Raw genomic sequence first — 15,767 nt, forward strand, 5'->3', positions numbered from 1 at the left:
CAAGATTTACTAAACTCTCGCGAGATTTGTAGCTACTGTTTCTTCATAATAAACGTTGTTCAAAGTCATTATGTTTTATAATCTAACAGCGCTCGGTCAAGATCAACTTGGACTTAAAGACAAAAAACTTTGGTTTGGGAAAGATAGTGGTTTGGAGAATATATAACTACTCTCGCGAGATCTTTCGCGGGTCTGGGGTTCCCCTCTCAACATGACCTACCGAAACGTTCCGTGGGTCGTTTTCCTGCCCCCTCCCTCCTCTTTAACAGCACAGCAGAGTCTCCATTTTGTTTGATTTTGGAGATTGCGGTCACTGTTGACAGCTAGTAAGGAAACCGGCACCAGGACCACTTAAAAGTAAGTGTACAGCGATTATCTTGTCCTCGTTTTGTTAAAGTAAACGCTATCTGTCGTGTGTAGGTGTCGTTAGCTTAGTTTAGCGCGCAACGAGGCTCGGATAAATTTGGTAGCTAGGCCCGACAGTTGACAGGCTAGCTTGCTACAAAAATACAGCATTTGTGAATTTGACGCCGTCAGGGCATTATTTATTATTCTTGACAGGTGGTGTTAGCTTCGTCGTTTAGAATAACCTCAGTGTATTGACTACTGTTTGCAGATAACCTAACGTTACCGACAACATCAACATGAGTGGATGTCGTATTTTCATCGGCCGCCTGAGCCCGTCTGCCAGAGAGAAGGATGTGGAGAGGTTCTTCAAGGGATACGGCCGCATCCGAGATATCGACCTCAAGAAAGGCTTCGGCTTTGTGGTGAGTCACCTACATGAAAATAACGTTGGGTTATTCTCTACCACGCCTTTTAAATAGACGGCTATTTATATTTGACGTTTAAAGCGACATGGTCTGTTATTTCTGCTATTTTAATTAGGCTCTACCCATCTCAGTATATTCACAGAAGGTGTCAGTGCTTTATTTTTAATTTACTCCCTTCTTTCTGTTCCGTACCCGGTTTACTGACACACCCGCGCAACCAAGTGACCAGCGTAGTGTCAGTGGATCAGGTTGAAATCTATAGGAGTTTCTATTGAATGCTGTTATAGAACAGTGTTTCTCAACCCTGGTCCTCATGTACCCCTGCCCTGCATGTGTTAGGTGGTTGTTGTCAGGCTTCTGCAGAGGCTTGATAACGAGCTGATCATTTGAATCAGGTGTGTTGGAGCAGGGAAACATCTAAAACATGCAGGGCAGGGGTACTTGAGTACCAGGGTTGAGAAACACTGTTATAGAAGATTAGAGAAACCAGTAGGCACATTTCTTTATTCAAAATTAGTCTAACTTCATCCATTAGCAAATTAATTGGCAATTAAGTTAATAATTAAATCATAATTGATTAATTGTTGACGTTGTGCAATGTGTTGTTAATGCTATCACTGACATTTTACATTTTATTTTGGTTGATGCCTTAAAGATATCAAGTACTGATTTAGAAAACTTGTGTTATTTTTGTCTTTGATAAATACATTTGTCTAACTGTGTTTGTATTGCATTATTGTTTTTGAGGACTATTGAGTCTCCTCCTAGTAAAGAACTTCTGATAAAGTTTCTGCAACTTCACAAAAGTGTTAAACATTGCCAAAGATTTGAGACTTAAGCTGAGTACAGTTACAAATTACATTCTTTTGGAAAGTACTTAAACCTTTTCCCCGTTTTGCACATTTCATTGTGTAGCAGATTCAATTTATTTTCCACGCTCCACAGTGAAAACAAGACTTGAGAAATGTTTTATTAAATCAAATGTCTCATTTACATAAATATTCACTCTTTTCTATGGCAATCACTCACAGATTGAACACAAGTGCCTCCTATTCACACCAGATGTTTGTAGAACTATTGATACATGAACAGACCTTTTGATGGATGCTATTGTGTCACAATGTGATGCACAAAGGAAATGGATGAGCCACTCACAGCTGTATAAAATTAAAACTGTGAATCATGGGTAAACAACTCCATGAACAGTATGGTCTCGGGTAACAGACATTTTCTTCTTGGTACATGCATTTTTAAAGCTGATGTAAGATACACTGTGCTGCCATATAATATTTTGGTGCTGTTCTTTGTTCTCCACACACATTAGTGTTAGTATGACACATAAAAGTGGTCTAAAAGACGCAAGTGTTAAAGTGTTGTTGTAAATGTTTTGTGTTCTGTTTATTTTAGGAGTTTGATGACCCCAGAGATGCTGAAGATGCTGTTTACGAGCTCGATGGAAAAGAGCTGTGCAATGAAAGGTATGAGTTTCTAATATGGTATAAATGTGATACATGAATAAAGTGAGATAGTGAGAGTTGTCCTTCTCCAGTTGCTCTCTGTTTCCATGGTGACTGGTTTTCTGTAATTTCAGGGTGACCATTGAGCACGCCCGTGTACGTCTGCGAGGTGGCCGTGGCAGAGGAGCCGGCGGTGGTGGAGGGCGTTTCTCTGATCGCTATGGCCGAGGCTCCCAGAGCAGTCGGAGGTAAAATTTTCACGCCACCCACTGGAAACCACACTTCACCTGCTTTATTGTTATTATTCAAATGTTTTTATTGTGGTTCCATCCATTTACATATTATACGTTCTATGCAACACCACCACCTTCCAGTTCACCCCATCCCCTGGACGACTGGTCAACACACCAAGAGAGGAAAAACAATGATAGTAATATTAATACAAGTAACAAATATTACAAACAATAAATAATGAAACAAAATCCAAAACAACTAACATGACAAAATTAAATAAATAAGAAAATAAGATAGTTTCTACCGTGATCCTGTAAAGATATGGTTATCAGTTAAAGGTCTCAACTATAAGGATTGCCCATAATAAATTAAATTTATTATTATTTTTAAACTGAATATCTCTGGATTTTTGGTCTGACAAAGTGACACTCTAAGACACCAAAAGACCTTGGATGTTATAAAACTGGAATGAAAGTTTTTCACTATGTTTTTTTTTTTTTTTTTATAGACATAGCAGCCTCAGATTAAACATGACAATCAGCTTTAGTCCTTGTAATTTGATAATTGCTAGTAAATAAAATAGTTTGAACAGAAACAAGTAAAAATTGATGTCAAGCAAGTAGATTGCTGGCTGAGGCAGGTAAAAAAAACAAAAAAACAACAAACATTAACATCACTTGATGTTTGTATGGATAATTATAGTATTCCAGGAATGGTTACTTCATTTGTCTTATGGTGGCCAATTAGTTTTACTTGATGCCATGCAAATGAGGAAGGAACATATGTAAATGAACAGCCCTACAAGTACATTATGTAAACAGCTCAGCTGTTTAGTGAAAGGTCAATAATTAGATTATCGCAGTCCATGTTTATAAAAGCCACTATGTGTGTCATTCATTCTGTTTTTCTTTTTCTTAATGAAGTGATAAATTATCTCCAGACTGGAAATGTTCAACAGCTTAATTAACATGCCACATGAGCCCTGTGCTTGCTGCATTTTAAAGATCCTTGACATGAATTAGCCTTGCTATTGACAGGCAGCTAATGAGAGCTCTTAGGCTGTGAGCCAGGGTCTGTATATCAGCCCCACAATGTTATCGTTCAATTGATTGAGTCTTATTTACATTTTCCCTCTGTTCTCAGTCGAAACCCTCCTCCGATGCGCACTGAGAACCGCCTGATTGTGGAGAACTTGTCCTCTCGTGTCAGCTGGCAGGTTAGTATTGCCACATGTTTTTATGCAGAGCAAGTCTCTAAAAGCTGCTACACCACAAATGTTTTCACCTGCAACAGTCTGCCTCCAACAATATACACATACAGTTGTAGAATTTCCATGCTGCTAAAAACATAGACACTGGAATCAAACCATTGCTAATATTTCTAAATATTTAAACTATTATGCTGTGATGAGGCCCAAACTGTTCTTTAAAAACACCGCTCTTATGAATCTGCATCTCATGCAGTTAAATAATGAGTCAAAGAGCAGTAACAACACTTAATTTGTTCCTTTTTTCAAATTTTAACCAATTCTTCACCCCTTTATTTGCCAGCCTGACTGTTGTGTCATATGGAAGAGCTCGCTTATGGTGGAGTTAACCCCTTCTGGGTCCTTCTGTCTGGGTTGAGCCTGTGGTGTCAGCCATTCTGTCCTACTCCTAGTTGACGCCTGCTGGTCTTGTGAGCGCTCGCTCCACACTAGAGGCGCTGGCGGCCCCTTCGCTCGCTCGCAACACCCCCTGTCGAAGGCAGGGGGGCGCCTGGTGTGAGGCTGAGAGCGAGAGAGAGGAAACAGAGAGTTGGCAGAGAGAAAGGAGAGGAAAGAGCGAGAGTCGATGGTGATGGTGGTGGCGTATTGATCGATGGTTCGTTAATTTGAGGGGCTTCGATCGATCGATATCCCCCCTCCCTCCCCCCCTCTGGTGTTCCCGCACATCGCGAGCGAGAGAGAGAGTGTGAATTCCTCCCAGGTGCCCATGGATAAAATCTGCTGTTATCCCGAGGTTATGGTGGGCTCGGAGAGCCTGCGGCCCACCCCAAAGGGTTTCGCTCTCAGGTAGTAGTTTCCTCTCTTCCACCCTGTTCACTCTCTTTACTGAGGCGGGGTGCCGAGACAGGGGCGGTCCCGGCGCTGAGCCCTGTGCCCTCCTTGCCAGGGAAAATGGGGCTCTTAGTGCCAAATGCTGCCCAAGCGGCGCCACTGCAGTTCAGTTCATGCAGATGGTGTTCATGTCTCTTTAGTTGTAATGAGTAGTGGGTCCAAGAATCTCAAAGCTGATGCAAATACTCAGCCTGTCCAGTAATAGTAACTCGTCAGAATTGGTTGATCTCTAAATTTATACACATTATACTGTTTTTTTAGGTTTTGTACTTTTTGTAAAACTTTTTTGAAGGTGTGGCTGATAAAACAGTGTCTGAGGTTCTTGGACTCACCCTTCTTATCTGCAGTAGCTTGTGTAGTTCTCTCAGAGAATCTAACCATCTCTCTTTTTGGGTAAATCAGTCCTGTTTTATGTCTCAGGCTGTGCTTGTGTCCTGAGCCTCCTCCATAAGTTGACTGATGTTTAAATGTGTAGGACCTGAAAGATTTCATGAGACAAGCTGGAGAGGTGACATTTGCAGATGCACATCGCCCCAAGGTCAACGAAGGGTAAGACCATTTTCTCTGTTAGCATTAACATAAACGTGCCTGCTGAGCCCATCAAATCTGCTTTTCAGCCATTTTAAATATAGACTGCCTCAATTTAAATGAGAACATTTTAGTTAAATGAATGTCTAATCTCCCAGTTTGTGTCAAAAATATATTTCTGTAAATTGCAAATGTTTTTATTGTTTAATTTGTCAAAATATGTCACGTCCAGCATGGGTTTAATGGGTACTTAGCGGATCCTTTAAGCCCATGGGTGTTCCAAATAAGCCCACTTAGTTATTTGGTAATATAGTTAAAAAGAAAAAAACTTAATACAGACTTGTTCTGCTCAAATCTATGATCTTTTAGCTCTCAATAGCTGTCTTCATTTTGTATCCACTCATATTCTGTGGCCTGTAAATGGCTTTTGAAATGGGTCCGACCAACCTGTTTGCTGTGTTGTTACCCATGCAGAAAGTGTCTTGTTTGGCATTTAGCCAAAAAAAAAAAAAACTCTTTACAGACAAAATCAAGGCTGTAGTGGAAATTACTCCAAAATACTTAATCTTTCAAAATGTGTTGTAATTTTGTCTGTATCTCTATCCTGTGGTTTGGTGGAGGCATTTGAAATTGGCCAGATTTCTGGCCCAGCCAGCTGGTTGAAAGCAAGTGGCCTTAATAGGGACGTTTACTCTAACTGGCTAATGAATGTCACAGTGTGAGTTTTGTGTGTACCATATCAAGCTCATATTTTTGCAGTTTGAGGAAAATTATCGCCTTATTTCTGACAAAAAGTGTATCTTAAGACTGTGACTAATATTGCCTCATGTTGTTTATACAGGGTTGTTGAGTTTGCCTCTTACAGTGATCTGAAAAACGCCCTTGAGAAACTGTCTGGAAAGGAAATGAATGGCAGGAAAATCAAGCTCATTGAGGCAGCCAAGAAGAGGTGAGCCATCTGCTGGGGGAGAAAAAAAACAACATAAATGCATAACAGAGCCGTCATCTGATTGTGGCTGATGCTTACCTTTTCACCCATGATTGGCTGTGCACAGATGATGGCCTCATGTTTCTTTTTTTTTTTTCGCAATGAGAACATAGTGGTGTCCAGGATAACTTAAGCCAATACACAAATCAATATTCACCCCATTCAGAGAACTGAGCTGGGTGGATGAACACTGATGGGCTCATTTTAGATGCCTTGCAATGACCATGATAGTGTGGTTAAGCAAAGAGCCTAAGTAGGTGCTCATCAAAGTTATACAACATTGCCAAGCAAATGAATTCCTGTAGTTCGACCATTTCTTTTTCACATTTAGCTATATCAGCTTGTGGGAATAGCCACACAAGCTGTGCAGTATGCTAACGGCGAGTTTAACAGGCTAACTTAAAATAAGATAAAACATGGTAAAACTGCTTTCAAGTTTGAAGTCAGTTGACAGAAGACCAGTATACATCCATCATCGCTGATAAAGCAGTCTGGCAGAGGAACATTACAATACTCAGCTCTTCTGTCCTCTTAGGCTGGGAGCCGATGTTATGATTTGTGCTGGTACTTGGACATTGTGTCAGTTAGTTAGGAGTCAGTAAATGTTCAGTAAATAGTCTTACTCAAAAATAAAATACATCTCTTCTGCATTTGAAAATAATGCATTAAGAAGTACTTTTCTTGTTCTGAAAGTAACACTGGTGATTGTCGACCAATTAACCAATGAGAATTTGGTTGGACAAGAATGTAACAACCAGAAGGTGTCAGCCTTACTCCTTGCTTACTTCTTCGTTTAATTAATTTATTTTATACTAAATGTACTTAATAACAGTAACAGTAAATTGATTTTGGGATGGAAATTCATGTCACAGCAGCACATGAAATAGGCTGATAGAAATCATATAAGGAAAAATTTGAGTGAAGAAAAAGAAAAAAAAAAACAGATTCTATTAAAACGTAGATTTTTATATATCACCATATAGATGTAAGATGTTGTTTAGTCTTATCCTAAGTTTCTCTTCCTCTCCTTCTCTTTCCCAGGTCGAGAAGTCGTTCCCGGTCTGAGAGCTCCTCCCGCTCACGGTCCCGCTCTCGTGGTCGCTCGCCATCTCGCTCCCCCCGACGCTCCCGCAGCCCGGCCAAGGCTCACAACCGTTCCCGCTCCCGCAGTGGCTCCCCTGCCGGCGGTACCTCCTCCCCAACTCCCAAATCAAAGGAGCCCGCAAAGCGGTCCTCCAAGACGAGCAAGTCTGCCACTCCACCCTCCCCGCTGCCAGCTCAGAGAGCCTCCGTCTCCCGTTCCCGCTCTCGTTCCCGCTCCCGCTCCCGCTCTCGTTCTCCCTCTACTGACAGCCAGCGCTAAGAGCTGTGTTTAAGTTTACCCAATCATCAGTAGGAACAGCTTGTTTCAGCAGTAGAATCAGCTTGGATGAGTTGGCACACTGGAGCTCCCGCGACCCCTTCTGAAAGCCGAGACAAGAGTTTTCTTCGAGTGAAGTTTGTTTTTTCCTGCCTGGATTATTCTCATTACTGTCCTCAAGTTTTTCCGCATTTAAAACACAGACAGGAACAATGACATCACATCAAGTATTTTATTGTCATAATAGGGCATTTAAAAAAAATACATTTATTACACTAATGCTGTCATTTCACTTAAAGATGGGTGATATGGACAAAATCTTCTATCATGCTGTATATGTAATTTTATATCACAATACAGTAATTCTTTGTTAAATTCAACTAAGAAATTATTTCCAACTAGACAAAAAAAACAATTGCTTCATGAGATAATACTTAAAGTTATAGTTTTTAGTTAAAACCAGTAAAACTAATAATCTTTCAAAATGGAAGGTTTGTCCAAATTAGAATTATAATTTCTAATTTCTATTGTTGTCTGTTTTTGATGTGAGAATCCAGCACTGATTTGCTACATAGGCTGCCGCAAATATATGGCAGAGAGCTCCAGCTGTGCAAACGGTAATGCCAAATTTCTACCAATGCACAGTATATATAGTTATATCGCCCAATCTTAGTCCCACTCATAACCCATTAAGTTTGGACCCACGTGTATGTTTATACCCGGTGACTCCGCAGCTCCGAATTTATTCATCCAGCTAGGCTACAGGTCCAGGACTGGTCCAGCACTGTTGTTTCTTCTCACAAAATCACCAAAATGCCCAAGTCAAGTCTCATTGTTATTGGGCCTGTAAAGTTAGTTAAACTCTACATTTTGCAGAACTCTGAAGAGGGAATGTGTATTTTTCAGCAGTAATAGGAATCTTTTGATAAGTCGTGTGACCACTTTCTTTACTTTTTTGCTTGTTTTTGCTTGTCAGTGGGAAAATTTTTAAATCACTTTTTACATTTTTGTCCGTATTGCTCAAAATATTTTCTGACCTCCTGTACCAACCACATCTGGTGTATGTGATATCTATAACTTATAGAATGCTTGCATGTGCTTTTGTTTGATCCGAATTCAGGCTCTTGTTATTATTGAAAATATTTTATTTGTGCTTGAAGCTCAAATTACAAACCACCATCATAACTGGTATTGGCAGCTTCAGTATCAAGAACACTGTACAGTTAAGCACATTGTTCCAGCAATTTAACATCTGCACAGTAAATGAACTGTTAATTTCCTGGCTCTTACATTTTCTTGCAGCTAATTCTTTTTTTTTGTTTGTTTTTTTTGTTGGTAGATGCAATACTCAAAAGTCAACACTTCAATTACAACACTTAAAAATGGTGTTGCCTACAGGATGCAGTTTATTCTAGCATTGATATTTTCTTTTGTGTGTAGGGTTTGTGTACAGCATTGCAGACTTTTGTTTTACATAAGTGTGTAAAATAATTCCAAGAATACGTGTAGGTACTGTGACTGATGTTACTGTGGCTCAAATGAACGTGTAGACAAGAGTTTGGAAAATGCAACATTTTTGTACATAAGGATTTTATTTTCAGTGTAAAAATATGATGGACATTTGTATGGTGTAGGAAGACATTAGACTTAAACAATAAAACAATTTTAACTTAATCATGGATTTTGTGTTCAGCAGTTCTTTGTAATGAAACAAATAAATGTACAAGTTGCCAAATGACAATTCATAAATGACCTGGAAGCAAATTAAGCAGGATTTCCCCCCAAAAACAGTGTTTGATAACCATTTATCATACAGTCTCAAGGACCTTCCAACATTTCTTCAGGGTTTGCTGCCTGGTATCTTTCTGTAAATCAGACAGACAAGTGGATTAGAAGTGCAAACCAATTTCGTAAATTAAGCTTTCAGTTGATACAGCAGAATCTGAATAATTAATTCCACATTATAATAATTTAAAAATTTTAAATTAATGTAACTTTCAGTAACCATGGTAAGATAAGGTAAAAGTGAAGTTTAGTTGATGCCATGATGCTGAAAATATTCCTGTAACTGCACTTTTTTTTTGGCCACAGTTTCTTACAGGTGCTTTGAGGAATGTCAGTGTCAACAGGTTGGTCAGTTGGTCCATCACTCTGGTTCATACTGAAATTTCTCAGCAACTACTGGATGACATGCCATGACACTTGGTACAGACTTTGGTCATCCTCTGGCTATTGACCTCAGGCGCCACCATTGAGTAAAATTTGTCATCACCTTACTTTAGCCTAACAGCTTTTGATGACTTGCAGCACCTACCAGCTGGTTAAGTGGAGTGAGGAGTCAGCAGTCACTACAGATTATATTTAGGTTTTTTAAGGTTTTTCAATAATGGGATCACCACAACCATGTGCACTTTGAGAGGTTTTTTTGCAGAGAACTGATGGGGAGCTGAACATTATAAGTTGACCTTTGACTGTCTGGATGTAAAGTGGATGTTTGTGCCCAGTTTGAAGAAATTCCCTGAAGGCTTTCCAAATCACAGTGGCCCTTGAACATAGAGTCATCAGTGTGCGCTGGAAATATTAAGCTGATGAATCCAGTAGTATTTGAGATTACCTGTGGACAAGCCCCTGCCCTGCTGAATGAAGTTTTAACTTATTATTTAGATGTTCACTTCAGCACAGTACTATAATCTCCTGTATGACACACAGTCCACTGTTTGTCTGGTCTTAAAAAGACCTTTATTTTCTTTCATCCCCACATTAACCCAATAAAAACCAGGTATCAGTCTTACCTTTCTTAATGTGGGTGAACATTTGATGACCCCTGAGCAGCACGATGAGCAGCCCCACCTCCATCAAGCTGAGAGCCACGTAGATGAACGGAAACAGAAACAGTGGGCCGACCATCGCCGGGTGAAAGGCTGTCTTCAGAATGGTGGAGCACAGCTGGATGTTCTGACAGCCTGTTTCCATAGCAACGGTCCGCCGCTCCCTGGAGGGGTGCACAGCCATATTATTCAAAAGTCACAGATACGTAAAGGAAAGTTCATGACAACTCTTTTTTTTCCCCCCCTGCCTAACATGACTAATATCAGCTGTCACAATGTCCATCAGATCTCAGATTTAACAAAATAGCTCTCTGCCTGACTTACACTTCGCTGAGTTTGATGAGCGCAGAGATGATGTATCCAAAGGTGAAACCAATGAGGGGCATGAGAGTAGCGATGGCCATGAGGGGAGGAGACAGCACTGTCAGGACGCTGCCTCCGATTCCAATGCTGGAAAGGATGCCGACTGCCAGAACAATAGTCATCAGGGTAGGGAAGCTTAACTGAGGACAGTGGGACAACAAAACAAATTAGACAGTAGATTTAGCCTTTTATTAGGTTTCTATTTTATTATTAAAGTGTTGTTCTCTATTTCTTTGTGTTATTCTCATATGTGGTCTGTGACACGGCTCCAAAGATATTTACAGCTATTAGAAACACATGAGTGAGCTGCGCTGTTTGCACTGGATGAAATGTTGAACTTGAGTGGCTCCCTCATAATTTGTCCTGCTGTCATGAATACTTATAAAAGCACCAAATGTGCATTAAATTACAAATGAAAATAGTCCCAAAATACACTCTTTACATATATTTTTAAGTAATATTGGCTAAAACCAGCAGTTCCACCTGTTTTAAACCATTTCTTGATATTACTGATTACATTTACCTTGATAAAATGTCATAAGAGTGACACAAAGTCCAAATAAACGTCTTTAACTTGCTTTTTTGTCCAAAACCTGGACTCAGTCCACTGAGAAAGCTGAACTTACTACACTGTACTAACTTTTTTGAGGGTCCTGGCATACTGAGGCCTGTAGTGGTTGATGAGGATGCCGACACTGCAGGGGATGAGGAGGAGGAACAGCGATATAACGATATGGACGAAGGGCACAGAATTTGGCAGGTTGGGGAAGCCCTGACAGTAGATGTAGAGCAGCAGAGGCATCATACCCAGAGCCAGCAACGTGGAGCAGCAAGTCATCACAATGCTGAGGGGAAAGAGGTGATAAATTAAAGCTAGTAAACAAGTGCAACTGGATGAAAATTTATTGGGTGTAAATGCTGAAAAGCTGAAGCCACATTCTTCAAATCCCATTAAAACTTTTCACAAACTCAACTCTCTTTGAAGCTTAGTTACAAGGAAGTAAATTTAAAGTTCCTTCAAAAAGCACTTATCTACAACCTCCTCCCACTCATTCATACTTAGAGCTAGAAACTTTGAAACGTTCATATGGCTTGGGGCTTTCTCACATTAATTCAGCATTTTATATCTTTCATACTTTTGACACGGTCGCTGTTAAAACTTCATGCATTTTTCAGCCCTTCTGACATTTTTGGATGGGTGTGTATTGGGTGAAATGTTCAGCGCTAGAGTCGATGACATTGCGAGAGTGTTGAGGAGTGGGAAAATCGTCTAATAAACTTCTCTTAAACTTGGTCTCACTCCCACAGTTTTCACTCCACATACATAATTTATACATCAAAATGTAGGAAAATCTGTGCTGCTCGCAGACATGTAACTATGGAAACAAACAGTCTTTTTTTGGCTTCAGGATCTTTCAAGAGACAGGAGCAGCAGTCAACTGCCACATTGGCTCCCATATTAAATAAGAGACCATACATAAAAGGAAGTTACAAACCCAGGGAACAGATACTCATGTATGTGCTGGAACATGTGCGATGTCGAAATCAACAGGCCACCGCAGAGGCCAAGGTCCCCAGCCCTATCTGAGTCCACTCACTAAAGGGAGCAGCACTAGTCTTGCTTTGCGAGGCAGCTGGATTCGCAAGATCAAGCAACAATCCCTTTGAATCCATTCCATCTTGCCAGGCTTCAAGTTGTCGGTCTGTGTCCGCACCAAAAGTGCTGCAGCCAGTCAGCATTCTTCAAGGGACTACTGGCAGTGAGAAGTGTGCATGGAAGCAACTCTTCTCGAACAAATAACGGCGGCTCCTGATAGATACTGCGATAGAGTCAGATATATCAGAACTGAAGAGCATTTCATCACTGAAAGAAGAGCCAAGAACGGCAATGAAGGCTTTTCTTGTTCGAAAATATGTTTTTGCTCTTCTCCTGACTGAAAGATTCTTGTCTAAGGTTAGCAATAGACCTAAACTAGTTTGTAAATCCATTTGTTTATAATTTACTGTAAGTACAGCTGCATGTAACTGGTGACTATAGGGCCACATCTTAATTTGTAAGAACCATGTATTCCCTTCTTAGGCTGATGTGGTTGATCTCGATGGCAGACCAGTCAGTTTATGGTTCTCCTCGTAGGGTGGTAGAGAACATGGGTGAAGACAATGTCTGGGAGCACTTCCCTGCTTACTGGAGGGTCCTCAGTTCCCTGGTTGCCTTTTGGTTCTGCTGGAATTAGTTCATAAAGTGCCCCCACAAACACAATTATCAGTCAGAAGACTAGGTTTGAGCTAAACCTCCACCAAAAACAAACTCCAGAAAAGTAACTAGAATATAACGTAATCTGAACAACAGAACAAAAAATCTTGCATGATACTCCTCAAAAGTGTCACAAACTAAATTGTTCACCAATATACTAATCATCAATTTTTTATTTGTCACAGACTGGATTTTATCTTTACCAAACAAGTTTGAATGAGACAAGCCTCCACTTGTCACAAACTGACTCAGCAAAGAGAGGAGTCAAGTCAGGAGAAAAGTGCCAAAAGTTGTGTTGTAAGCCTGAAGTGTAGAGGTGGATTGCATCAGCAGTGAGTGTAAAGTATGGATGGGTGAGATACATGTGTGTGGGAGTGTTGAAAGCAGCAAAATGCAAACGCAAACCAAGAACCTGGAGATGCGGAGCCGAGGATAGAGAGAGAACAAAAGAGACAAGGCAGGTGCTTGTAGACGTGGAGGCCTACACAGGTGCCACCACTTTCCCTTAAGGACCCTCCCTGACTGCCAGCTGCTGCAGCAAGAGGTCAGCTGCATCACAGCTGGCAGAAAGGGAGGGACGGTCACAACTTGAACATTCATCACCTTAGTTTAAAAACGATTTTACAATAGAGTCAGAGTACAGGCTGTGTGTGTACCTGAGGTTCATGTCTCCCTGCAGAACCAGGGTCAGGACGTTGGAGAGGCTTCCACCAGGACAGCAGCCACAGATCAGAACCACCACAGCTGTGATTTCAGACAGCTGGAACGCCTGCAGCATTGAATAATAATAATACATTCAGAGTGTCGCCAATGTTATTGTCCAATAGTGATACCAGTGCTGATCTGATTGAGTTAGTTATCTAAATAAAATACATGGTTTGTCCATTCTGGGTTACTGTGGAAAGTTTAAACAGCGGTGAAACATGGCGGGCTCTGTGGAAGCAGACTCACGCCATTTGTGGCTTATAAATGGCTCATTCTTTGGTCAGGAAAACATGATTCACTGTTCAAAAAAAACGGTTTAAAGTTCTTTTAAGTTAGTGTCCAGGCTGACATAAAATTTTAATTTGGCTATATTTGAAAGATAATTTTGTATTTTTCAAATAAACTTGATATTAATTCTGCTGTACTTGAGAAAACATGTTCAACAAACTCAGGATATTAAGTTGAACCAACAGCTCTTTAGCCACACCAATGAACATGGCAAACAAATTTGATTTTCTTTCACATTTTCTCAGTTTGAAATTCACAACTTTACACAAAGACCTTACAGCTGCTCCTGTTGGAGCTACTTTGTTCCAGCACTGGCACAAAGGCAATATCTGACATAGCACCCAGTGAATTTATTAAATTTCAATTGTAAAGAGGCAGAGACTGAATTCAACACTAACCTTTGTCATGGTTCGGTGTTTTCCTCATTGCAAACAAACAACCATGACTTAAACCAATATTTATGTTTCTTCACATTATACAAAATAAGGGCCTCAGGAGAGTTTTAACTCCCAAATAATGTACTGTGAAGTCTGCTAATATGTCTGAGGAAAAAAATGTAAATATTTAGCTTAATTAGCTTGAACAAATATAACTTGTACAGTGAAGGACAGACCTGGGCCCTGAAGCAAAATTGTGCTAAGGGACCTCACTATTTTTCAACATAGTTTTACTAATCTCTGATTAGTACTAATCTTAGATTAAATTCATCCTTCTTGGTGCGACCTGGTCTAAATGTTTACCCTAAGTATTTGCCTTTACTATGGTCCTTTGCATATCTTACAAATAAAGGTAGCAATGCAGTCTCTGTGTATATATTTGAATGAATAAAACCTTTAATTACAAAAAATATTGTTTAAATAAGTATAATAAGGCGCATTGCTTTAGCTTGCAAGAGGCCTCACATCCGTCCTGTAGAGTAAATTGAAGTATTTATTATGTTGAAAACCAGAATTTAACAGCAATACCAACCTTAGCTAAGGAAAAGGCTGTCAGAGGCATGACACCGTACTGCGCCAGTGCTGCTATCGCCACCCCCTTAGGTTTCATTATGTGATGCTGGAAAAGAAGGAAAAGGGTTTTTTTGTACAGAAGTCTTAGTATGATGCTAAAGACTTTCTATAAACACAGGTAATGTGCTCTGAACAGATGGATATCACCTTGATCTTGGACACCTCCATGGCGCATCCCAGTGAAAACATGCTCACGGTTAAGCCAACTATCAAAATTGTTTTGATGGTTTTGTGAATTACTGGTGGCATCAAACCCATGTAAACAGAGCTGGTGTTGGCCGCCGACGTGTTGAAAAAGAAGCTTTCGTTTTGCCATAAATCTGGATCAGAGAGCAGATCCACTCTGGAGTCCATGTTGGAACAGCACGCGTTGTATTGAGTTGACAACTTAAAACACAAACAGGCACAAACATGGACACAAATTAAGACAGACAGAGACATAATAAAAAGGGTCTGGGTCCTGCAGTGAGCCCTAAAGGTGCTGTCAGACAGTGCAAAATTATTAAGACAGAGCAAAGTTTAAAAAAAAAAAAAAAACTTTGAAAAACAGTTAAACAGCTGTTTGTGAAAGTAAAAAGCTGCTTTAAATGTAAACATAACAGCTGGGAAAAACCAAACATTGCAATGCTGTGTAAAATTACACAAAAAGTGTAAAACTGACTATTTGGTTGCAGCTATATTTCATGTATTGTGTTACCTTTTGGACGAGAGCTTCTTCTCCTCTTCTCTCCTCTTCTGTTTGAAACTAAATCTGCTCCTAACATGTTGTCACTCTTTACTGTCAGTCACAAATGACACATGAAGGCTGCTGCTTGTACAGAGATGCCATCTAGTGCACAGTTGACTTCTGCAGCTTGACAGACACATGAGAGGTCTACAGC

The 15,767-nt window shown here is 40.2% G+C and overlaps 2 protein-coding genes across 2 annotated transcripts; one reads left to right on the forward strand and one right to left on the reverse strand.

Annotated features, from left to right (window-relative positions):
• The first annotated feature begins 202 nt into the window (after nucleotides 1-202).
• Nucleotides 203-7,770, forward strand: srsf5b (serine and arginine rich splicing factor 5b). The gene is made up of 8 exons (XM_084737006.1): nucleotides 203-357; nucleotides 617-770; nucleotides 2,181-2,251; nucleotides 2,365-2,478; nucleotides 3,608-3,680; nucleotides 5,038-5,111; nucleotides 5,932-6,039; nucleotides 7,120-7,770. The coding sequence occupies exons 2-8, from the start codon at nucleotides 645-647 to the stop codon at nucleotides 7,439-7,441; spliced, it is 888 nt and encodes a 295-aa protein (XP_084593132.1). The 5' UTR covers nucleotides 203-357; nucleotides 617-644; the 3' UTR covers nucleotides 7,442-7,770.
• A 1,041-nt stretch (nucleotides 7,771-8,811) lies between these two features.
• On the reverse strand, nucleotides 8,812-15,408 carry LOC146314364 (hepatic sodium/bile acid cotransporter-like). Its single transcript, XM_084737007.1, has 7 exons — nucleotides 15,034-15,408; nucleotides 14,846-14,932; nucleotides 13,540-13,652; nucleotides 11,270-11,474; nucleotides 10,591-10,769; nucleotides 10,231-10,430; nucleotides 8,812-9,303 (listed from the first exon to the last, which is right to left on the reverse strand). The coding sequence occupies exons 1-7, from the start codon at nucleotides 15,325-15,327 to the stop codon at nucleotides 9,257-9,259; spliced, it is 1,125 nt and encodes a 374-aa protein (XP_084593133.1). The 5' UTR covers nucleotides 15,328-15,408; the 3' UTR covers nucleotides 8,812-9,256.
• Between the last annotated feature and the right edge of the window lie 359 nt (nucleotides 15,409-15,767).

Source organism: Lutjanus erythropterus, chromosome 15 (genome assembly GCF_056507025.1).
Source record: "Lutjanus erythropterus isolate fLutEry1 chromosome 15, fLutEry1.hap2, whole genome shotgun sequence".
In the NCBI taxonomy this organism is placed as follows: Eukaryota; Metazoa; Chordata; class Actinopteri; order Lutjaniformes; family Lutjanidae; genus Lutjanus; species Lutjanus erythropterus.

What these genes read in the sequence shown, in the direction of transcription:
- srsf5b (XM_084737006.1), top strand. Translation starts at nt 645, where the DNA reads ATGAGTGGATGTCGTATTTTCATCGGCCGCCTGAGCCCGTCTGCCAGA. An exon ending in AGAAAGGCTTCGGCTTTGTG is followed by an intron (nt 771 to 2,180) that starts GTGAGTCACCTA and finishes TGTTTATTTTAG; the next exon opens with GAGTTTGATGACCCCAGAGA. An exon ending in AAAGAGCTGTGCAATGAAAG is followed by an intron (nt 2,252 to 2,364) that starts GTATGAGTTTCT and finishes CTGTAATTTCAG; the next exon opens with GGTGACCATTGAGCACGCCC.
- LOC146314364 (XM_084737007.1), bottom strand. Translation starts at nt 15,327, where the DNA reads ATGTCTCTGTCTGTCTTAATTTGTGTCCATGTTTGTGCCTGTTTGTGT. An exon ending in ATGCCAGGACCCTCAAAAAA is followed by an intron (nt 10,770 to 11,269) that starts GTTAGTACAGTG and finishes CACTGTCCTCAG; the next exon opens with TTAAGCTTCCCTACCCTGAT. An exon ending in CTCATCAAACTCAGCGAAGT is followed by an intron (nt 10,431 to 10,590) that starts GTAAGTCAGGCA and finishes GCACCCCTCCAG; the next exon opens with GGAGCGGCGGACCGTTGCTA.